The sequence below is a fragment of the Chelonoidis abingdonii genome, chromosome 1 (assembly GCF_003597395.2).
Source record: "Chelonoidis abingdonii isolate Lonesome George chromosome 1, CheloAbing_2.0, whole genome shotgun sequence".
In the NCBI taxonomy this organism is placed as follows: domain Eukaryota; kingdom Metazoa; phylum Chordata; order Testudines; family Testudinidae; genus Chelonoidis; species Chelonoidis abingdonii.
The window spans coordinates 129,879,521-129,904,073 of NC_133769.1; the positions used below are offsets into that span (position 1 = coordinate 129,879,521).

Consider the following 24,553-nt stretch of genomic DNA (forward strand, 5'->3'; position numbering starts at 1 on the left):
TAAAACAGAAATTTGACTATACAACTTAATGTCAAAATATTATTCAAACACACAAGATTAAGAATCAATGAGCTGTACCATATTTTACTGAATTTGCAACCTTTGTGGTTATGAAAATGAAGCTATTACGGCCTGATGTAACTCAGGCATATCTCTGCTAAAGAAGTCAGTTGCCTTACACCAGTATAAAAGAGAGCTCGGAATCAAGCCTGGAATTCCTAGCAGATTTCTGTGACTCATGGAATCAGGCCTATCAATCGGTGAACTGAAAATACTAGAAGAAAAAACAGGGCACTGAAATTTGTCTTTAAGTGAGCAGTCAAGATCCACAACAATTAGCTGTCCTATTAGGAGAAACCTTGCATATGTTAAAATGTTTCTTTGAGATGAGGGTTGTCTAACAGAGGTGGTTCTTAGTGTAGATTTCAGTGTATTGTAAGTATTGAGGGGGTTCAGTAAGGTGGAGAGGGTAAAACTACTCTCTTAAAAATAGATACGTTTTGTTTCAACTTGATAGCACGTGCCATTCCCTTCATGGTTCTTTGCAAAGATTTTTATAAAGTCCTATGAAAACCTCAGTTATCCATTAGTTTGATACCTCTTATTTATTAATGGAGTTAGTCAGGAATATTTTATCAAAATGGTTTGTTTCAACAGAAAATGCTGTTTTTGCACCATTGAAATTTTTCAGTTTTCCTTTGGGGAAAATCAAAGTAAAATGTTTTGCTTTGGGTTGGGTTGGGTTAACCTGAACTGGAACATTTCAGTTTTGTCAAGCCAAACAGAACAATTTAGTTTCAGGTCAATCTATTAACTTGTATGCATCACAGCTGTTGTGGTGCCTCAAGTGCCATGTGGAAAAGAGGGGAAGTTCGTGTATTATTTTTATGAATGGTACGTGTGACCCAATTTCTCTGCTTCCTTTCACATTGTTACACTGTGTTAATTTCTTTCCTTGGACAAAGGAGGGAGGGAGATGAATGGTGTATCAAGAACTGCCAAGATATGAATGGAGTTACCTTGGAACTATGCTAGAAGACAACGGGCTGGACCAGAGGGACAAGACCCATGTGAACAATGTGACCAGACCTCTCAACCCCCCACAGACTCCAAGAAGGCCTCTTTATCATCACCTACCTAGTATGTGGGGAAATTTATTGGAATGGGGACCAGTACCTAGAGGAGGACAGCTAGGGCTACCTGGTTGACCCAGCTTAGCTCTTTCTGGCTCAATTTGAACATGAAGTACAAGCAGGCATGAGGTTCCCAATGTGTTGTCAACTACTCAGGGAGCAGCCATGAGGGGGGAGCAGAAAACAAAAGCAGATAAGAGGAGGAATGTCCTGTTTCTGTCTCCCTTTCCCCATACTTCCCAGTACCCCCCTCTTAGCCCTGTTCCCTTCTCTGTCACTGCCTGTCTTTCCCATCTCTACCCTGCGGGTTAAAGTTGGCCCATCCACCAGCACCAAAGTTTCTGCCCAGCAGGATGGACCTCATACTGTCTTCTCACCTGTTTCCTGTGAGGGGCCACTGCAGGACCTGAGGCCACCCTTAACAATGCGAGCCAGATTTGGGGAGGAGGGGGAGGTCTGAACATGACTGAAGTGTGAGACAAAGAAATTAGGATCTCATTGCAGTCCCCTCACCCCTGTTTTATCAGGGCAGGTTGGGGAAAATCCAGGACCTTTGGGCAGAGCAGAGAGGTGGTGCTGCACCGGGCACATGCAGTTTTGCTCTACTCTTCTAAGCTGATGTCCCTCTATTTTATATTCCAATTGACTAATAAAATGATATCTTGGTCAGTGACAGGCTGTCAACATGTCTGCTGGCTGTAGAGCTCCCATGAAGGTAAGCCTCCAACTGGGCATCCAGCTCCTTTGGAGCTTGTGAGAAACACAGGTGCTGAAGCAGGGACCCACTCTGAGTAGCAGACTCACAGGGCTACTCTGAGCCAAAAAGGCTGAGCACTAAGAAAGATACACACCCAAAGACAGCTGTAAAGGGAGGAGGCATAGCGCACGGTGTGCATCTGTCATGTGACATCCCATTTTCCTCTGGGCTTTTAGAAAAGTTCCTAAAAGCACTTTTCATTGTTGCTATTTCAACTTTTTTGTTCTGATTTGTGACCAAACTCAACTCTTACACTGATGTGGTATTTGTAGCACTTGTTCAGAGAGTGGAAACCTAAACTTCAGTTTTCCCTGCAGTGAGTTTCTTGTACCTTTAAATTAAACTTGCAGATGGCTTTGACAGGCAATACTGTTTGTGTCACAAATAGGAGTAGCAGAGTCCCTTGCCTTACTGTGCACTAGCCAATAAATATAAAAGAAAAAGCACCATTTTGTTCACTTGTTTAGAGAAAAGGGGCTAGATCTTCAGCTGGTATATAGCAGTATAGTTCCATTGACTTCTGTGGCTCTACCCTCATTTACCCCAAGTTAAGTATGCTGGGACATATTTTATAAAGCAAAGCAGTTTCATAATCAGACCTCATTATAGTATTTGCTAATTAACTCTTTGCAGAGAAGTGTGATGTGACAGCACAGTATTTGGTAAAGGATTTAATAAAGTAAGAAAACCAACTTGAAGTAGTCTCTGCTAGTTCTTCAAGGTTAAAAGTAATTGAATAATTTAACATTACATGTGCAAATGACTGACCGACTTTCACATGATTGCATTTACTAGTATGCTGTTGTACAGCTCCCTGTGCAATTAAAGTACATTAGTCTCAGACCATAGCACAGGTTCTTAATGTTTCCCATTTGTGGCTGAATGTATTTTAGACAACTTCATCAGAAAAAAACACCAATATGAAGTAATGGCAAGTGCCATATGTCTGGTCCATTTGTTAGTGATTGTACTGGGTTAAGAGACCCACATGGTGGTGGTGAAAGCTAATCCATTCTGGACCCTGTTCACACTAGGATGCTAGACACCAGTGTTTCCTCCTTTCTACAAGCACTGCCTGCCTATGTCAAAGCCACTCAGGGGAGGAGTGTGCTAGAGCTGGGACCCTTCCTCCCACCCCAGCTAAAGCACAGCAGGTTTTTTCAAGGATGCTCTTTTTCTAAACAAGGGACCACTTCCTCATCACTTTAAGCAGAACCTACTGGGCAAAGCAAAGGCATGTCTTGAGTGGCGTCCTGATAGGTGTTCCACTCTAGGTGTCTGTGCCCTGCTAATAGGAGAACTTCTGTAGCACTGTGCCATGAGGGCTAACCTCGCCTCAGTTCCTTCTCTACAGCAGAGTCATAGGAAGAGGGCAAGTAGTGGCACATGCATAGGGGGAGACATCTCAAAGAAACATAGTGACTCACCTTGTAGTAGATCTCAGCTTAATTATGGGGAAAATACTATCAAAAAACTATGATCCCATCACACTGTAATAACATATTTGCAAGTGCTGCTTTTAATAGTTACATATCTAAGGCAGGTATGGAAGATTCTTACATAAATATCCCTTTTTGATTTTGAAGGGGTCTCTGCTGCTACTAAAGTTGATGTACTAAAATCTTATGGTTTTGATTACAGAAAAATTATTCTTCCATGAATCTAGCTAAGGAAACAGATAAGCAGCTGGGTAAGAACAGGTTTGTTTGTTGTTTCTTTTTAAACTTTGTTTTGCAATTAGTCCTTTTCCCACCCATGGTAGGATTTTATTAAGAGGTAGCAAGTTCTTTATCCATGTACCTACATAGGTGGCTTTGCAAAGTTAATAAATACTTACATAAAATGACAATCAGCACAATATTTTATTTCTTGCACAAACATTTTGAAAAAGCCAGTAAGTGAATATGTATGATAAGTAATACAAAACAGCTTGAGATTAACCAGCTATAGAGTTGCTCATAAAAAAAAAATCTTTGGGTATGTTTGTCCCCTAGAGATACAAGCAACACCCATACTTTACTTTTAACTTGTACATAGTGCCTGCTCCAAAGACAGATTTAAATTTGTAGCAGGAACAGCTCAGTTGTACTCAGAAGATGCAGTACAGTTCTGCCCAAGTTTCAGACTGTAAGCAGCACACATTGACAAATCTCCCAGCAGCAAGGCTACTAAGTGTAAAGAAACCTAGAATGAATAATATCTTAAGTGCAGAACAGAAAGCTGTACATAGGCACAAGAGGAGGTCCTCCAAATTACAAAGATACATATTACTATGAGATTATAGTATTAATATTACTTACTCTTTCAGTGTCAGATGCAACTGCTGTCCAGAGAACATAATCTTTCAGCCAACAGTTTTAGCAACTCAAACAAGATTTTATAGTTTTGACAACTTACAGGTAGGACAGCTTCTACCTCAATTGCTGGAAAATAAAAAAATTCTGTATGGAAACATCCAGAGTTTAGGTACAATCAACCCAGCACTTTTGGATTTGTCTGACAGCAACTTCATCTGTCTAGCCAAGTTCAATTTTACACATCCGTTTTGGGCAAAATTCTCCATGGAGTTTTACTTGAGCACTGTATGTAGGGTAGTAACTTAGCAGAGAAATAAATGTACAAAAAGAGACTAATATTTAAATGAGTATTACTTTAAATTGAGTAGTTTTTGCTAGTGGGATTTTAGTACACCTAGAGATTTGCAAGTGAAATCTCAGCAGGAGCAGTTCTGAAAAGTAGTCAAATCTACAGTTTTCTACAGAGGGAACACCTCCCCCCCCTAGTCTAGCACCTTCAGCTCTTTAAATAACTGCTTCAACATTCTATATTCAAAAGCCCCTGCCTTCACGAATTAATCTCAGGTCCTTGAGAGGGGAATGGCTAGTGACAGTGATCAGCTGGAAAAGATGTGCTTTAACTGAGGTCAATCCAAAATGCAACTAGAAATTATGTTCTTAGTAGGTGTATTTATGTTTGACATCTTACACCATAGCTGTCATAACCAATAAACCACCAGATTTCACCTCTGGAAAGTTACTGTGTAAGAGGCAGCCACTGTTGACCCACCTACTGTAAAAGCTTTGAGATAATTAAGATTTGGCAATAGTAAGGTAAATAAAGGTGTACTTCCCAGACGTGGCCATAGTTCACACCATGTATGCTATCCAATATACACAGTGTTGGGAAGTAACTAGTTACGACTGTGATTACAATGTTAAGCAACGTAACTGACCTCTTCATTCGCTTAAAAATTCTGCTTTGCTGCTGAAAATTGACATTGAATTGTAGTCAGAGTCTCTCTGACGAATGTGTTAAGGGAAACATCATACATCACTACGCACCTGCAACCTGGTTAAATTGTTTGTTTTTAGTGTTGTGCCAAAATTTGGCACAACGCCACCAAAAACAGTAAAAATTAAAATTTGAGTCTAAAACGGATGGCTTGTCTTCCAAATTCATTAAGAAATCTAAGTGATTATAATCTAAATGTAGCTTCCCAGCACTGTACACCAGCCACCTGTGTGCATACTTTGTCTTGTTCCCTGTTAACTAGATGCTTTTCCTTACATCAGCTTTCTTTCCACACTACAGCACAGCTAAATCTTCTTTAGTAGGAGAATCTCATGTCCTTGGTGTATCCCAGTTTTTCAAGGTTAGGTAAGCAAGCATACTGGATCATTGGAGGAGGGCCGCACATGAGGATTAGAACATCATCTTGAGGAGGGGGCATGTGTTCTCTGAGCATGTCTTGACTCACAAATCCCTGGCTATAATCCCAATCTGAATGGAGAGGGGGGGAAAAAAGGTATTTTATTAAACAGGATTTATAACAACACTCACCCTTATTTATTCTGGGCCAACCAAGAACAGGGCTCCACTGTGCCAGGAACTTAGACACAGAATAAGAGAGAGAATTTCAGCACCTTGACTGTAATTAATACAGCACAAGAGTGTTGAGGATAAATGTATTATCCTCATATTAAAGATGGGGAACCGAAATAGAGGAAGTTATTTACTAAAAGAAGAAGTTTTTGGCAGAGCTGTGAACAGAACCCAAGTTTCCCCCATCACAGTTTAGTACCACATGACCTTCCTTCTTAATTCATTGTTTAAGAGAACATAGGTATTTAGTGTGTTAACCCTTTCACAGAGGGATTCAGGTTCCCCAGCTTGCTGCTGGCACTGAACACACAAAACTACTGCCCCCAAAAAGGGAAATGAGATTGCCTCTTTGTTCTCTCACATTAGCTAACACATTTAATCCTCAATTCTTGTGTCAATAACGCTCTTTTTTCTTTCTTCAGAATATACTGAAACTGGAGTCAGAAAAGCATGAGGGGGGGAGGGACTTGTTCATGTTTGCTGCCAAAGTCAAAGATGAGGACTACATAGCAGCATTCTCCTGACCAGTTGCATAGCTTTGGAGGCACTAGCTACCAAGCTCCTTCCTACAGAAGTCACCATGTCAGCTCTGAAGGCACTTAGTTGCCTTAACAGGGGATGAAAAAATTAGAGGGGATTCTAGAATTGTAATCATCAGCACTAGTAATCTGGTGTATTGACAGGGATGGCATGTTAGTTCTTACTCTCAGGTGCTCTGTCCAGCGTGTACCAAAGCTTAAAGCGTTCTGGATGCTGAACCTGAACTTCCTCCAGTTCTGAACGTAACAGGATGTCTCTCTCAGTCTGCAGGGAAAGGAAAGGAGTTATTCTTTCAATAGAGTCCTTCACCCAGTCTCTTAACTGTAACAAATTAAGCCTCACAAAACTCCTGTGCAGTAGCTATCATCTCAATATTAGCGAGAGAGACAAAGTTTAAGATAACTCAGTGAGACACAGAGAGTCAGAAACAGACCCCAGATTTCCCAGCTTCTTGGTCTTTGAAAACCACACGTTGTCTCATGGAAAGGAATAAAAATATATTTAGATTTTTCTTTTTTTTAAATGACAAAACCACCCCGCACTACATGGTTATTAGATGCAGCAGCACCACAAAACTGAAATGCTGTATTAACAGTCTTCAGTATCAATTCAGCTTTCAGAAAACCTGGGAAATTACTGCACAACATCACTATAGTATAAATAATGCTTGTAGACTCGGAGGGTAGTTTTTCCATCTCCTTTTCAGCCTCACATTATGAAGCAGTGCTAATCCTTTCATACTCTACACAGCCACACAGCAATTTGGCACCAATGAAAGTAATATACTGGGTACTGTGGAGGGAGTTTATCAGCACTTGTTGCTGAGAAGGCACCTATTTCTAGCTCTAACATGAAACTGCATCCGTTACAAGAAAGCTATTTCTGGATCTGACTAATAAAGGCAGGCATCTGAACTGGACATTAGAAGACTTTTTCAATGGTGTAGAAGGGGCTAACAGCATGCAGTGAGATTAGCAGTAAGTATTGAATATGAATGTGTAAAACACCCATGAGGACACAAAAATAATTAAGAGGGTCTACAGTGTTTACAAATATGGGCAGGAAATAAAATGAGATTCTACAAGATATATCCACAATCCTAAACACAGATTAACTTGAGGGATAAATCTGGAAAGCAGCAAAAATTATGGACATTTTACAGGTGACAGCAGGCAGAGGAGCTAGGAATTTGCAACTCAGTGTTATGTTACAATGCGATTTTTGGTTGTGCACAAACAAGGACAGGGAGATAGCAGGTCCTCTGTACAAAGTTTTGTTAAGACTATACTTGGAATACAGGGTCCCCCAAACTAGGAATATATATTGACAGACTGGAGGGAGTTCGAAGAAGAGCAACAAAAGTGATTAAGGGTGTGAAGGGCTGAGTACACGGGTAGAGGGGAGAAAAAATCCAAAGGAGCCAGTTATGGAAGCACTTAATGTATGAACTATCCTTAGAATGAGACATTTTATCCTTTAATTGGCTAAATAATGACCAGGCCAGGACAGTTTTTTCAAGGGTGTAAAAACCAAGACTGGAGAGGCATTTGGAGTAGTAAAATACTGGGACGAAACAGAAGAGGGAAAAATTTAGGCTTAACATCTGGAAAAACTTCTAAACCAGTCAGATGCATTAGTCTATGGAATGTGCTTCCAAGGGAAATGGGACATCACTGGGCACATTCAAGTCTAGGCTAGACATAATTCTGATAAATGTACAATAAAGGTCAATCCTATATTGGCAGGGAACTAGATGACCCAACAGGTCTTTTCCATCACCAGCTTCTACTATTCTCATTTCTACATCATCATCTAGGATTAAAATAACTTCAGTGGATACAAGATAAAGTTGAAGCACTGAGGATAGTCTGTAGTATCATACACTGTCAACCCACACATCTGCTTTTGTTTGGGTTACTGTAACTTGATACAACATACTTAGATATTTATGCCCAGATTTTCAGAAATACTCAACACCTACCAACTCCTTCTGAAAACACTGGGAGTTGAGCCCTTTAAAAAAAAAAAATCTAGTTACTTTATATAGGTGCCTATAATATGACCTTTTCAGAATCTTACCCTTCAGACATTTTGGTATGCGTGGCAGCATGTTATCTGGGTAAGAGTGGCTGGTTTGGTTTAAGAGAGAAGTTGTTCAGTACCAATGGAGAGTGTTTGCTACACCATTTAATTAGGGGATATTTCATTACTAGAACCAAATGGGACTAAGACTTCCTGTCAAACTTATATCCCTACCTCCCAGACTGTGGAGAGAGATTTGTATCCAAATTAAGCCATCGTGCTGGACAACACCTACCTCTGTTTCTCCTCTTTTGTATGCCTAATGCTTAGCTCAGCTAAATCATGCCATTCATAAACAAGGGTTTCCTGTTTTAAAATTGAGAGTATCATTTACCAGCTCTATTACAACCACATTAAGATTCACAGTATTGACTCTTCATTGGAGTTTTGTAAAGACAGACAGCATGCAGTGGCATAACACAACGCAACCTTTCAGAGAAGTTGAAATCTGAAAACAGGGCCTGAGTAGAATATGGGCCCCAATAGATCAGAAAATATCTTTCTGTAGTGCTGGTTCTACACCAAGTAAGCTACTATTTCTAATGGCATGGCACTCGCTCCCCCATTTTGCAGTTATCTGTTGGGCACAATTAAGTTTATACTGTACCTGTGTTCAAAAATAGTCAGATTCATACTTCCCTACACAAACCTGGTTCCATGCCCCTGGGCAAGAGAGAAGAGGGGGTATTACTAAGGAGAGCAAATGATGCCGCTGCTAGATGGGGCAGCTTTAAAATTCTGACAAGGGCTCCCCGCAAAAAAAAAAAAAAAAAGTGCTAAGCACTTCCAGGAGAGAAAGAAACAGAAGAAAGAATCCCTGTCTCAAAAAACACTTACAGTCTGGATAGAGAACACAACAAGAGGACGTAGGAAAAAAACAGAAGAGTTGGATGTGAGGGCAAAAGTTACCAGGCAGTAATGTAGAAAACAGTGTGCTCATTACAATGGCCTCACATGTGACTGTTTTTATAGTTTCTGTTCATTTTTAGCTTAGGGTTTTGTGATACTGAATTGTACCTGTGTTCTGTGCTGTCTCAGGAGAGGTTTGCATATACCTGGGTTTTGTTTTTTTTAAACTTAAGAACAATTTGAATGCTTTGCCACAAGAAGAAAAGAAGGGTTACCTGATTAGCAAACAGCAGCTGACAAACAGTAGGATCATCTTTGTCCTTCATGATGGCGCGAATGAGCTGCAGCATAGGAGTTATGCCTGAAAAAAAACTGCAATTAAAACTGGCCACCAGCAACATATCTAATAGTGTGGCAGAAACAAGGTGCACAAAGAATGAAACTTCATTCTTACATACCAGTTCCACCTGCGATCATTCCAACATATTTCACTGTTTTAAGAACAGGTTCAGATTTCTTATCTGCCCGAATAGCAAACGTGCCTGGAAAAAAGGAGGAAAGAAACATTAGGGAGTACTCTTGAACACTAATTTAGACAGAGGACTGGGATCACAAATCCTGAGTCCTCATTCTGATTTATAGTGACCATCTCAGATCCTGGGGAATCACCTCTCCACTCATTTTCCCATCTGGTTATCGTAAGGCTATTGTGAGGACAAACAGATACGTTTTAAAAGTGCTAACTATTTTAAAAGGCGTCAAAAATGAATGCTGCTAGTGTATTATAATTACACAAGATTTTTTGACTCATTACTCAACATCAAGCTATCACGATTTGCATTTCAGTAATGTCTGGTGGCCCTGATCAAGGAGCAGGAGCCCAGTCTGACAAGGACCATCCTCCACCTCCTGACAAGATCAACCTGCCCTCAAGAGCTCACAATTCATTCTCTGTATGTAATGACTATGTCTAAGAGACACCTCAATTTGTGGGAAGGAAACCTGACTAAAATTAAGTATCTAAACACTATAATACAAATCCAGTCCATCAGCAATTACACAAAGACCACACCAGTGGGTGGAGTCAAATAAGGTCACGACCAGGTTTTAAAAGAGCTCTATGGGCTTCTCTTCACTGTGTTGTGTTTTGTTTGTTTTTTTTAAACCTAGAGTTAATTGATTCCTGATGGCTAGTGTGGACACACCACAGAGGCGACAAACATTTTTGCTCTATCTTGGGATAAAGCCCATTTCTTAACCATGACATTACATGTCTCTGCTTGTAGCAGAGTGGTTACCCTGCTCCTGCCCTGAAGGGCTTAAAAACAGCCTTGGGAGGAGTCTGTGGCTGGAGAAAGCAGGTTTTAGGCTGGGATGACTGGGGGAAGTGGCTGCAGCTGGGGCCACTCCCCAAACAGCCTCAGCTGGCCCTTTAAAGGCAGAGAAGCCAGGGACAGACAGTGAGTCTCCCTCTGCCTGTAGTGGGAGAAGGGCCTGACTGCAGGGAGCTGGAGACAGGGTACCTGAGTGGAACAGGGCTGGGGAAAGGCAGAGGAGCTGGGGAGCTCCAGCCTGGAAAGCCCTTGGCAGTAGCCTAGCACAAGGCCAACAGGTACTGAGGGTTGCAGAGGGCAGCCCAGGGGTAGGCCAAGGCAGCAGGTCCAAACCTAACCTTGCCAGTGATGAGTAGGCTGATACTACAGTCTGCCTAGGGCGTGGGGGCTAGATGATGACTGGCAGTAGCCTGATACTGAGGTGAGGTGGGGATAGTGGGTGGGGGTTCCCCAGGGAGGGGAGACCCTAAAACGGAGGGGATTACTGCTAGGAGCAGCACCCCAGGTACCAGGGCACCAGGTCCTGGGAGGGACATGGGGGCCAGAGGACAGGCGGCTCATCAGCCTGCAGAGGGCGCTCCAGAGCTGGAATGCGCTAATTCCCAGAAGTCACCAGCAGGACGCACTCATCTACACTGCCTCATTCATAGAGGCCTGGACAATGTAACCAAGTTTAACCATTACTAACTGTCATGCAGATGGGATCCTAACACAGCTACTGCCTCTTTGCTAGGAATTGAGTAGGAGTGGGTCAGGCCTGGTCTACACACAGTTTTGTATCAGTATAACTATGCCAGTTAGTGGGCTATTTTTTGCCAATATAGTACAATCCCTGCTGTGGGCACAATTACAGTATGTAAACGTTGCTTTATCCTGGTGTAACTTATACCAGACTTACATGAGAAACTTCTGCCAGTATAGCAATGCTGGTTAGGGCTGTGATTTGGAGGCAACATTTCTATGCCAGCAAAAGCCTTAGTGAAACACAGTCATAGTGGCATAAATGTACTTTTGCTGCTATAGTTTATTTCACTCAGGGAAACACACAAGTTCTACCAGCAAACGCACTCTTGGGAATAGAGCTGCGTCTGTACTACCAGCAAACCTTGTAATGTAGCTAAGACCTTATTCCCCCTTCCTATAATATGCACGTTTACAACAACAGCACTCATGCACTCTAGAGCAGGTATACTTCTCTAAGTACCCCAATACAGTTCAAGTGGTTCAACTGGTGGGTAGGAAAGGCCAGAACCTGTATAAAAGTTAGTGATCACTACTCCTACTTTACAATGCATCACAATTACGTAAGATTTTCTGTGCTTGTTATTCTGGACACAATAGTTCCAAAATCAGTCTTGCCTTTTCCCTTGTAGACAAGTAATCCACTGGGACCTCTGAAGTCAATGGTATCCCCTAATTTCAGGCTGTCTAAATATTGAGACATCTTCCCTCCTTCGGGGAACTTTGGATGGACCCCTTTAAAATAAATCTGTTAAAAATAAAGATTAAAAAGAACTGTTTCATTAAAAGAGTTAAAACCAAAAACAAGTTTTTTGCCTTAATTTTGTGTAGTACACAAATTCATATACCCAACTCAATAAGGAATGAGACATGGCTGTCAGACAAGCTAAAACAGAGATCTGAGAATCCAAAGAGAGAGAGTTCTATTTTAAAGTCAGTTGAACAGATGAAAATTGTCCTAGGACAGCTTTGTTACATAGGACAGCCTCAAGCCTCAACCTTGGGCCCAATTCTGAGGTACCAAGAGCCTGCAGCTTCCAAGTGAAGGCAATGAGAGCAGCGGATGATAAACACTTCAAGATCAGACCCCTTACCAACAGAGCTATGGGGCTATCTACATAGGAAAGATATACCAGTATTTACAAGTATAAGGTAAGATGTGAATTTAAACAAATATAGTTGTACTGGTGTAATTTCCTTCCCCTGCCCCAGCCACACACACAGACACATTCCTGTATAAGAAGGCCTTGTCACTTGGGAAAGGGTTTAACCTAAGCCAAAAAAGCCACTCTTATACCAGAATAAAAGCAAGCATCATAATTGTGTAACTGATAGGTCTTGTCTACATGGGAAAGTTCTATGAGAAACATTCCCCTTAGCCATTTATTCAATATTAGAAGACAAGCCTACAAAAGGCAAAGGGGTAACAAACGAGACAAAATGGGAGAAAAATCAGAAAGGCTAAAGCACAAAGTTAGTTATACCTAGCAAGGGACATAAAATAAAGAAGAGGTTCTTTAAATACATTAGAAACAAGAGGATGACACAGAAAAGTCTAGGTCCATTACTTAACAGGGAAGGAAGAGCTAATAACCGATGACCTGAGGAAGGCTGATGTGTTTAATACCTATTTTGCTTCAGTCTTCACTAAAAAGGTGAATGGTGATCAGATTCTCAACACAATTAATGTTAACAAGGGGAAGGAGTGCAAGCCAAAACAGGAAAAAGAATATTTAGATAAATTAGATGTATTCAAGTTGGCAGGGCCTATTGAAATTCATAATGTACTTTAGGAACTAGCAGATGCAATCTCAAAATCATTAGCAATGATCTTTGAGAATTCACTGAGGAGAGGGGTTGTCCCAGAGGACTGAAGGGCAAACGTATTACCTATTTAAAAGACGGGGAACAAAGAGGACCCAAAGAATTACAGACTAGTCAGCCTAACTTCAAAACCTGTCAAGATACTGAAACAAATTATTAAATAATGAATTTGTAAGCACCTAAACAACAACAGTGTTAAGAAACAGTCAATATGGATTACTCAAAAACAAATCGTGCCATGCCAAGCCTGGATTACTGGCCCAGTGGATAGGAGGGAAGCTGTAGCTTTTGATTTTACTAAGGTTTTTGAGGGAGTAATAGATGACAGTCTCATAAGCAAACTAGGGAAATGTGGTCTAGATGAAATTAATAAGGTGGGTGCACAAATAGTTGAAAGTTCAAAGCAGTTATCAATGGTTCGCTGTCAAATCAGGAGGGAGTATCTAGTGGGGTCCCAAGGTGTCAGTCCTAGATCTGGTCAATATTTTCATTAATTAATTGGATTATGGAGCGGAGAGTATGCTTATAAACTCTACAAATGACACCAAGCTGGAAGGGGCTGCAAACATTTTTGGAGGACAGAATTAGAATTCAAAATGACCTTGACAAATCGGAGACTTGGTCTGAACTCAACAAAGATGAAATTCACCGAAGACAAGTGCAAAGTACTACACTTGCAGAGGAAAAATCAAATGCACAACTTCAAAATGTGGGATAACTGGCTAGCTGGTAGCACTACTGAAAAGGATCTGGGGTTTACAGTGGATCACAAATTGGATGAGTCAACAATGTGATACAGTTATGGAAAAGGCTAATATGGGGTGTACTAATGGGTGTTAGATGGAAGTAATTGTCTCACTCTACTTAGCACTGGTGAAGCTTCAGCTGGAATATTGCATCCAATTCTGGGTGCCACACTTTAGGAAAGATGTAGACAAACTGGAGAGAGTCCAGAGGACTCCAGAGCAACAAAAATGATAAAAGGTTTAGAAAACCTGACCTATGAGGAAAGGTTAAAAAAAAAACTGGGCATGTTTAATCTTAAGAAAAGAAGACTGAGGAGGGACCTGATAACAGTCTTGAAATGTATTAAGGGCTGTTATAAAGAGGACTATGATAAACTGTTCTTCAAGTCCAGTGAAGGTAGGACAAGAAGTAACGGGCTTAATCTGAAGCCAGGGAGATGTAGGTAAACTATTAGGAAAAAAAAACCCAAAAACTTTTGAACTAAGGGAAGTTAAGCTGTGGGATAAGGTTCCAAGGGAGGTTGTAGAATTCCCATCACTGGAGGTTTATAAGAACAGGTTGAACAAACATTTGTCAAGGACAGTCTAGATCTGTGGTTCTCAACCAAGGGTATGGGTACTCCTGGGGGTACGCAGAGATCTTCCAGCGGGTACATCAACTTATCTAGGTATTTGCCTAGTTTTACAATAGGCTAAATAAAAAAGTACTAGCAAAATGAGTACAAACTAAAATTTCAGACAATGACTTGTTTAGACTGCTCTATATACTATACACTGAAAAGTAAGTACAATATTTATATTCCAACTGATTTATAAATTATATGGTAAAAAATGAGAAAGTCTGCATTTTTTCAGTAATAAATACACAAAAAGTATCACAGCACATTATGTCTGATTTTGTAAGCTAGTAGTTTTTAAGTTATCTGAAACTTGGGGGCATGCAAGACAAATCAGACTCCTGAAAGGGGTACAGCAGTCTGGAAAGGCTGAGAACCACTTTTCTAGATTTCCTTGCTCCTGCCTCAGTGCAAAGGGCTGGACTTGACTTGACTTCTTGAGGCCCCTTCTGGCCCTACATTTCTATGATTCGCTTGATAAAACATGTCACCGTGTGAGAAACAAACACATAACAGGAAACGAAACTCTGAAGACAGCCAGCAAAGTAATGTAGTAATTTAACACTAAATTCTATCAGCTTTAGAAATATTTGCTGAATACCTTAAGTTGGCTTTGAGAGGGGAAAATTCAGAACATTAGATGATCTCAATTTACCTTCTTGCCAAATAGAGCACCCACAATGTTATGGATCAGCGACATCCATGCCTACAAGCTCCCACATTTAATAATGCTCCTCCGTACATCATGCTGACCACATCACTCATGGAACAAGCACACAGGAGCTCAGGCAAGGTTGGCTGCTTCTTAAATAATATTGGAGAGTTTTGTGAACTTCTACAAATTTGATTCCTTTTGGTACAGAAACTTTGGAAACCTGCAGACTGTGTGTACAGATATCTTCAATTCCCTGTCTCAACATATATAGACTAAGAAAAAAAAAAAAAAAAAATCACAGAACACTATATGGATTAAATCAATATTGATTTGCGTGCTGAAGTACCACTGAATGGAAGCCAACAAGCCACAGTAGAGTAAGACATCATGGAATCACACAAGTATTTTTACACCACCATGCTTTTTACTGTGACCTTTAAAGGCTTATAAATAGGCAAGTGTTGTATGGCACAAAGATATCCTTACCTTAACAACAAGATCCACATAGCCTTTGTCGTCATTGCTGGAGACTGGTGTATAGGGTCTGACAACCAGATTTGCATTAATCCGTGCAGAAAGATAAATATGCTGTCCTACAAGCAGCAGGAGGGAAGAGTAGGTTTATTTTTGAGGGGCTCTGAGCAAATTCTCTTTCACGATGGCTGACAATGACTTGGTGGAAAAGCCAGATTGGATCCTAAGGTTCTCTTTGCCCCTTTGGTCCAGAAGCAACAATTTTTCCCTTGCTCTCCTGCATTTCCATACTACCTTGGCTAGATTTCTTCCTCCAGTGTGCATGAAATCCAGCTGAACTGGCAGTGTTCAGCTACGCCAGCCTTAGAGATCAGTTATCCAACCCGGAGCTCAATCACATTTGTTATTTACTGTAGCAGCCATAAGCATATATTTAGATATTATATACTACACAAATATACAGACGTGCAAAAGGATGTTCAAAGATGACTCGCACATTCAAGTATGATTAGCACCTCATTAACACGTCAGTTACACATAACTGAACACAAATGGCTGACATCCAAAAGGCATACTATAAAGATGTCCTAGGAACTCCATATTTAAGGCTGCAGTTTGATGTGCATTTAGAGTAGGAGTTTTTTTAATTTCATTTTAATTTGCAACTGGAATGAATCAGATGACGTTACAGGGGAAGATACAATAATGTCAGCAGCATTTAAAATGTTTTTTAAATTTAAAATGTTTTTAGTTCTTGCAGCCCCATACTGCTTCATAGGTCTGTGACAGGTATAATTAACAAAGCTTTGATTCATGATGATAAAACCATGCTGCCAATACAAAACATACCAACAGGGAGACCTAGAATGTGCTCTCGAGTTGGAAGGGCAAAGCGAAATCTTCTCGTGTCGTGGCTAATTTCCTGAAATGGGAAAAAAACAAAACCATCACACACACCATTGGAAATACTTTGTATTTTGTTTGGTGTTTTTTGTGTTTTGTTTTTAATAGACATGTCAGTCAGGCTGTTTCTAAAAGTTAGTTTCACCCTAATCCACAGATATATAACTGAAACTGTTTCAGCACTGTGTATATGCTATAAAATAAGAAGTCAGTTTAGCACTGTTTCACTCCTGTATCAAAAGTATACTTTCCACTCAAATTCCTTGAAAGCCTCTCTCTTTTCAAGAAATAAGAAATAACACTGATATTTCAATTTGTGAGGTCAAAACCAATAAATACCTAAGACAAATGCAAAAAAAGTGTGGGAGGGGAACCTTTCAGATTTAACAACAACGATTAATAAAAACTAGTTATTTGCAATATAGTATAGGCAATAACTTTATAATGCTCTGCGCTTGTACAAAACTCCATCCAAAGATCTCAGTGAGGATCAAATCAATTCTTTATTTGTAGTTTACATTTAGATAAAAGACAAAAAGGAGGAAGTTCAATGCCAGAAGATTCAGAAACAGTTCTCCAACACGAGACTTACTTTTGGCTATGTTGTAAATCAGATGAATTAGTTATTCTAATTTAATTTTGGGGCAGAATACTGGAAATGACACTGGTGGGTATAAGAGGGGATCAACAACTATCAAGTTGGTCTCCTTTGTTACATTAGTGGCTTTAAAATATTATATATAAAGGTTTCCTTAATTATAGTGGGAAAGAACACACACTGCAGATTAGAGCCCTGCTATAAAACCTGGGACCTTATTACTGATTTCACAATCATTTATCCCCCAATAAATCAAAGCAAATTATTTCTCAAATGTTATGATCATAACTCTTTAAAACTCTTTAAACAGTATAAGTCATGATCATTGGACCAAAGTGACACTTCAGTTTAGATACAAATATTAAGTGATATGTAAGGTATTTGGATGGGGAGAATGAACCAGCACTAATGAGACATTGTTTCATTTTCCCCCTTTCCACTCCACCTTATAGGCTTTTTCTTCCATTACAGAATACTTAGGGTCTGAACTCTGGTGCTACTGATTACTTTTCAGCCCTTAGATCAGGAGTGGGCAAACTACGGCCCACTGGCTGCATCCAGCCCGCCAACTGTTTTAAGCCGGCTCTCGAGCTCCTGCTGGGGAGTGGGATCTGGGGCTTGCTGCACTCCAGCTGGGGACCAGGGTCAGGGGCCGCTCCACGCAGCTCCTGGAAGCTGTGTCATGGCTCCCCTCCGGCACTCCAATGGGAGCTGCAGGGGCGGTGCCTGCAGACAGAGCAGCATCCAGAGCCACCTGGCTGCGCCTTCACATAGAGCTGGAGAAGGGACATGCCACTGCTTCCAGGAGCTGCTTGAGGTAAGCACTGCTCAGAGCCTGCACCCCTGAGCTTCTCTCCACGCCTCCAACCCCAGCCCTGATCCCCCTCTTGCCTACCAAACCCCTTGATCCCAGCCCGGAGCACCCTCCTGCACCCCAAACCGTTCATCCCCAGCCCCACCCCAGAGCCCGCACCCTATTCTCCCACCCCAGCCCAGAGCCCCCTCCTGCACCCTGAACTCCTCATTTCTGGCCCCACCCTGAAGCCCTCACCCCAACCCCAATTTTGTGAGCATTCATGGCCCACCACACAATTTCTATTCCCAGATGTGGCCCGAGGGCCACAAGTTTGCCCACCCCTGTCTTAGATAAATACTTAGCACTTCCACGGAGTTTTCATATGTAATGCTTTACAGAGGTGGGTAGGCATCATTTACCCCATTTATAGATGAGGAAATTGAAGCACAACGCTGTTAAGCAAATTGCCCAGGGGCACACAGCAAGACAGTGACAGAGCAGAAAAGAGAAGCCACGTCTCCCTGTCCAATGTTTCATCCATTGTACCATATTGCATCTTGTTATAAAAGATCCCTATAAAATGTAATAGAACATTCTATCCCTTATATACAATGGTTAAATACTCATAGAAGTGATATCTATTAAATTAGATTTGATTGTAGAATAGTTGCTACAAACAGGTTTCTTTCCTATTAAACTCTATAGGACTTTTCCCTAAGGGTTCAATTCAAAGCAGCTGGAGTACTGCTGTTACTAAGGATTTTAGAATCAGACTCTTAGGTTACGTCTGCACTATAGACCTTACAGCAGTACCACTGCAGCTGCACTGCTGTGAGGTCTCTCGTGTAGCTGCTCTACGCCAACAGGACAGAGCTCTCCCATCAGCATCATTGAACCACCCCCAACAAGCTGTGGTAGCTATGTCTGCAGGAGAACATCTCCCACCAACACAGTGCTGTCCACACCAGCCCTTTTGTTGGTGAAATTTATGTCAGACGGGTGTGTTTTTTCACACCTCTGACCGACAGAAGTGCTAGTGTAGACATAACCTATGGGCTTGTTTAGACAAACACTTAGTTCACGGCAAGCTGGGGTGTAAATCTACCGCGCACTAGCCTGCCACACAGTAAGTGTCCATGTGGACCCTGCTGCCGCACACTAAAACTTTTGTAATAGTCTACCAAGTGAGGCCATGTCTACACTGTGGGCACTACAGTGGCAGAGCTATGGTGCCACAGCTATGCTATTGTAATATAGACACTTCCTACAACGATGTAAGGGGTTGCTAGGCCGACAAAAGTGTTCTTCTGTCCGTCTTCTGAGTCCACAATGATGGTTAGGTCAGCATGACAACAACACGCAAAGGTGTCAGAGCTGTGTTGACCTAACTTACGCATAGGACAGGCCTGAGTCCCAGGGAAGTGACATGACCAATGATAGCAAAAATTACTGACCGTTGTTGCTCAAGTTGGAAAGTCCTAATAGTTCCACTTAGCGTGAGATGTATTCTGCCTGTGCCAAAGGATTATGGTTTATTTAACCAGGTGTTAAATAGGTGTAAAATTAAGATCTGATTGTTCATTATAAGGGAATCCAAACAGGAATCTAGAAAGAACGAAATGCACTGAACGTAATTTGTGTTATAGTAAACTGCCATTTCTCTATCACCAAGTCACTTAACTGGAATGTCACATCAACCACAAAGGTGTCCAAATATGATAATTTTACTACATCATAAGATAGTTTCTCTGTAGAATCCTGGATGATTTAAAGATGTCTAAATGCACAATTCTCTTTGCCAAAGCCTCATCTACACTATGAAACTAACCCATAAGTAGTACAACTGATGGCAACTCTTTTTAATCCAGGATATAACAATGGTTAGGTGAAACAGTGCTAAATACGGTCCTTGTTTAACAAATGGACCATGTTCAGCACGCTCTCTTTTGCATCTGTTAACACAGCTGTTAACATTACTCTGGGTAGTGTTAAAAAGGCCCCTTTTCACAAAAAAGTGAATGGAATGTAAACAAAAGCAATGAAGTTTTTGGGCAGTTTGAAACAATGGCTCTCTGACAATGGTATTAACTAGTATTATTCACTTCACAGGGGTGAGAACAATGAAACCTAGTAACAGTTCAGGTTGTAACACACTTAGTGATTTCACTAACCGATCTAAGCATGCTATAAAGGAGAGGAATTCTTATATTAAGAACAGTTGCACAATCTAGTGTGAGAAACAATACATTTTGGCATCGGGGTGGGCAAAATCTGGGTTGAGCTTCATAGAGTACTACCACTCCCGTTACCCAGTTTAGCCTTTGGGAGGGAAGGGGAAGAATGACCACAGAAAACACACACGTGCATGGAGTCAACTTAAGAAAATTGTTCTCTTCCATCAGAAGATATCTTGTAAGTAACAAAAATTGTTTTCAAAGAAGAGTAGGTTTATACATCAAAAGGTGCAGCATCACAGATGCACTAATGCAGATGAGTTGCTGTAACTGTTTACTTAAGATGCTACTACACTGATGGGAGAGCTTCTCCCATTGGCATAGTTAATCCATGTCCAAAAGAGGCAGTAGCAGCTCTCCCGTCAACATAGTGCTGTCTACACCAGGGATTAGATTGGTATAATTACGTTTCTCAGGGGTGTGGACTTTTCCACAGCCCTGAGCAATGTAGTTATACAGATGTATGTTTGTAGTGCAGGCCTGACCTAAGCTCCATATTGAAACTGAAGATCAACTGTGCAACACACATCTGTATCTTGGAGACTTTTTCAAATAGTGACTGATATTTTTAACCTTAAAACTCTTAAGAAGTTCTCATCCAATGCAATTTAACATGTCTTAAATACACAGCAGGGCACACAAGATGTTACATTATTCCCCCTACATACACACACACGTGGATTCTGCAACACTGCAGTATAAATTACAAAGGTAACAGTTCATTTTAGCAAGAAACATTTTTTCATTAAGTTAGTTTCCCAAAGCAGTTCTAGATTTTCAAACATGTTTCTTGTTTATGTGAGAAGTCTTTTTTGAACTCCCATCCGCAAAGATACAAACTGCACTACAATACTTGTGACTAGAACTGATCTTAAAATGAGTCTCTTCTCCCCTCTTCTCACCTCCCTGGAAATGAAAAAAGGTTCACAAAGAAAAGAATCAAATTCTGCAGATTTTAGGGTGACGTTGCACAGGATAATCCAGAAGAGAGTCTTTCCCATTTGGCATGCATAGAGACAACACTAATAAAACAGTAAGAGTTTAGAGTCTATGTTTAAAAAAAATTAGATGCTTACAATACAGTGTAAACTTGACAGCATCAGTTAAACTAGGTAAATAGCATTTATAAATAATAAGCTCTCTCCTGTGTTTAAATATAAACATTTACATGGCTTAACCAGAAACAGAATTCTGCAGCCTTAGAACTTTTACAATTCTCAACAGGGCACAATATTGCTGCAACATTACTCAAGTTGTGGAATGATATGGGCAGTAAATATCTATGTGGAAGTGCTGTCAATGTGCTCAGTGCTGTACAAGTGTGCACTTACTTACCTCTTTGTCAATCAGCCTTAATGGGTATTTCACTTCAGGGTTCTCCAGGGTAATTGCAGGAGGGGGATTCCTAAAGAGTCTTATGAACCAGCTGAAGATTAGCCATAACGGGTATGTCACAATCCCTCCAAGCTGCAACAATGCATAAAGACAAGAATATTAATATCGCTGTTTGTTTCAGTAAAGCGATACCATGAGGATAATGTGTCAGAAACAACCAATGAGACATAACCTCAGTTTCTGTATGCTTACATTATGAACATACAGAAAAAAGTCCATTCAAAGATAACTCAGTGCAGTAAGTATAAACTCTGGTTTATAAATAATGTGGCAATTTAGATACATATTTAGTTTGCCGTAGTCTTTCTAGACTCCCAGCACTCAGATATCACAGCATGGAACAGATTATAGACGTGCTGATAGATTTATTCTGACTCTTGTTTTCATATGTCCAGTCAGTCATTTAGAAGAAGCCTTCTCCCTTTGCAGAAGGTCCATGCAAGGATGGCATAGGCCTCATAGGAGCCCTCTGTGCAGTGTACATAGTCTATTTCCACACAGCAAGCGGTTCCCCTGGGATGCTACCTGGTACTGGTGTACCATTGAGCCCTCTGACCCACCAGTCTGGGCTCCCTCTCACACTGTGCTGCTGTGACAAGTTGCAAAGCCCTCCAAGCTTACTCTTTCACCAGCATTCACGCAGGTAGGGACACACCCAGCTGCAGTTACATGCAGTTAACCACCAGCCTCGGACCCCAGAGCAGCACTGTCCTGCCCTTGTCAACTCTCTTCCTCAATGTGAAGAGGACCACGCACACTTGTGGTAACCAAGCTCAGATCTGCCCCAGACACCTTAGTCAAACGCACACTGGTTTGGATTAAAAGATAAAATAAGTTTATTAACTACAAAAGATAGATTTTTAGCGATTACCTAGCAAATAAACAAAACATGCAAACTAAGCTTAATCAACTACATAGGTCGGGTATGAATAGCAAATCCTCACCCTAAATGATGAGACAAACAGGCTGCAGATTCTTAAGGGGCAAGCTGCACTAGCTTACAGTTCGGAATCCCCAGGTGTTCCATTCATGGGCTAAAAATCTCTTTAGCCTTGGTACAGCCCTCCCTTCCCTCCCCTCCACCCCCCCCCCCACCACTGTTCAGTCTTTGTTCCTCATGTGTTTCCAGGAGTCTCTTTGGTGCTGGGAGTCAAGGAAGAACCACAATGATGTCACACCCCTGCCTTAAATACCTTTTGCATATGGTGTTTCAAAGCTTGGTTCCCACGCCAGTCACTGGAAAAACACTGATATTCCAAGAGGGAGTCCAGTCCCAGCTGACCTGGTCACATGTCCTTGTAGAGTTACAGCAGCTGAGAGTCAGGGGCTGTTCCTCAAGAAGGCTCCCTGCACGCAGAGTTGCCAGGTCTCACAAGATAAGGGAAATAGGCTACTTCTAAGGCCTTTCTAATGGGCCCTTCCCAGCCAGCCATCTAGACTGAGAACCTTGTGTCTAGTGGGCATTCCCCAGGTGTAAACACATTTGTAATACAGCTATAAAGTCAATATTCCTAACTTCAGATACAAAAATAATACATGCACACAAATAGGATAATCATATTCAGTAAATCATAACCTTTCCAATGACATCTCACATGACTTACCTTTCATAAAACACATTATGATTATATCATAGTCATATCTTAATATCACTGTCACAGGAGTTAACTGGGGTTCTCCTTGCAGAATTTTCTATACTTTCTTCCCCTGGGGACGGGGAGTGAAAGATTTTGTCCCTCCATCAGAAGGGGCAGGGAACTCAATTTTCTTTTTCTTTTTTTCCCCCTCCCCCAAATGTTACAGAGACTGCATTGGTACACTACAACTTTCAGAGAGAATTTAAGACAAAACTGGGCATTTTTCACTTTCACTAGCTTATAAAACAAAGTAATCTGATTGGCTGTTTTCAAGTCATAGTGCCATAAATGTGATCGCTATTGAACACTATAGCAACTCGTGTCAAGAAGCTATTGATTCTGACATAAATGGCTGTTTGTATTAGATCATTTTAAGTCTGTTATGGAAGCCTCTGTTCAAAAAAAAAAAAAAAATGTAAATGAAGCCAGAATATCTTAAATCCTTTCTTCCCAAAACTCAGCTGTATTGAATTAACATACAAAAGTCTCATGTAGGGGTTTTTGTATTTTATCCATTAGCATCACAGGAGCTCGGAAACATGTCCCTCTTCACCCCCCAACTAATCTCATTTTAACAGTAAATACTGATGTTATGAGCGCACAGCAGTTTCTAATGGATCTGAAGCTAACAAGACTATTTACACTTCCATGTCATCTGACCATTACATGTCAACTCTGAGGTCTTGTCTACACTTACAGTTCCACACCAGTGCAGCTGTGTGTCAAACAGATGGTTAAGGGTTAATGTCTCTTTTACCTGTAAAGGGTTAAGAAGCTCTGTAAACCTGGCTGACACCTGACCAGAGGACCAATAAGGGGACAAGATACTTTCAAATCTTGGTAGAGGGAAGTCTTTTGTTTGTGCTCTTTGTTTTGGGGGTTATTCACTCTTGGGACTAAAAGGGACCAGAAGTCAATCCAGGCTCTCCAAATCTTTCTGAATCAGTCTCTCATGTTTCAAACTTGTAAGTAACAGCCAGGCAAGGCGTGTTAGTCTTAATTTTATTTTCTGTCTTATTTTATTTTCTCAACTTGTAAATGTTCCTTTTTGCTGAGGGGATTTTACCTCTGTTTCCTGTAACTTTGAACCTAAGGCTGGAGGGGGTTCCTCTGGGCTATCTGAATCTGATTACCCTGTAAAGTATTTTCCGTCCTGATTTTACAGAGATGATTTTTACCTTTCTTTCTTTAATTAAAAGCTTTCTTTTTAAGAACCTGATTGATTTTTCCTTGTTTTAAGATCCAAGGGGATTGGATCTGGGACTCACCAGGGATTGGTGGGGGAAAGGAGGGGGATGGTTAAATTCTCCTTGTTTTAAGATCCAAGGGTTGGATGTGTTCACCAGGAACTTGGTG

General features: G+C 40.9%; 1 protein-coding gene across 1 annotated transcript in view; it reads right to left on the reverse strand.

Moving 5' to 3' along the window:
- Positions 1-3,733: 3,733 nt before the first annotated feature.
- The window catches only part of CYB5R3 (cytochrome b5 reductase 3), a 35,844-nt gene continuing 15,024 nt past the window's right edge, over positions 3,734-24,553 (reverse strand). The window contains exons 2-9 of the mRNA XM_032775933.2: positions 21,501-21,632; positions 16,484-16,556; positions 15,647-15,753; positions 11,937-12,066; positions 9,702-9,785; positions 9,519-9,604; positions 6,477-6,576; positions 3,734-5,670 (exon numbers count right to left, since the gene is read on the reverse strand). Coding sequence (XP_032631824.2) covers positions 5,498-5,670; positions 6,477-6,576; positions 9,519-9,604; positions 9,702-9,785; positions 11,937-12,066; positions 15,647-15,753; positions 16,484-16,556; positions 21,501-21,632 — 885 coding nt within the window. The 3' untranslated portion in view covers positions 3,734-5,497. The remainder of the gene's footprint in view (positions 5,671-6,476; positions 6,577-9,518; positions 9,605-9,701; positions 9,786-11,936; positions 12,067-15,646; positions 15,754-16,483; positions 16,557-21,500; positions 21,633-24,553) is intronic.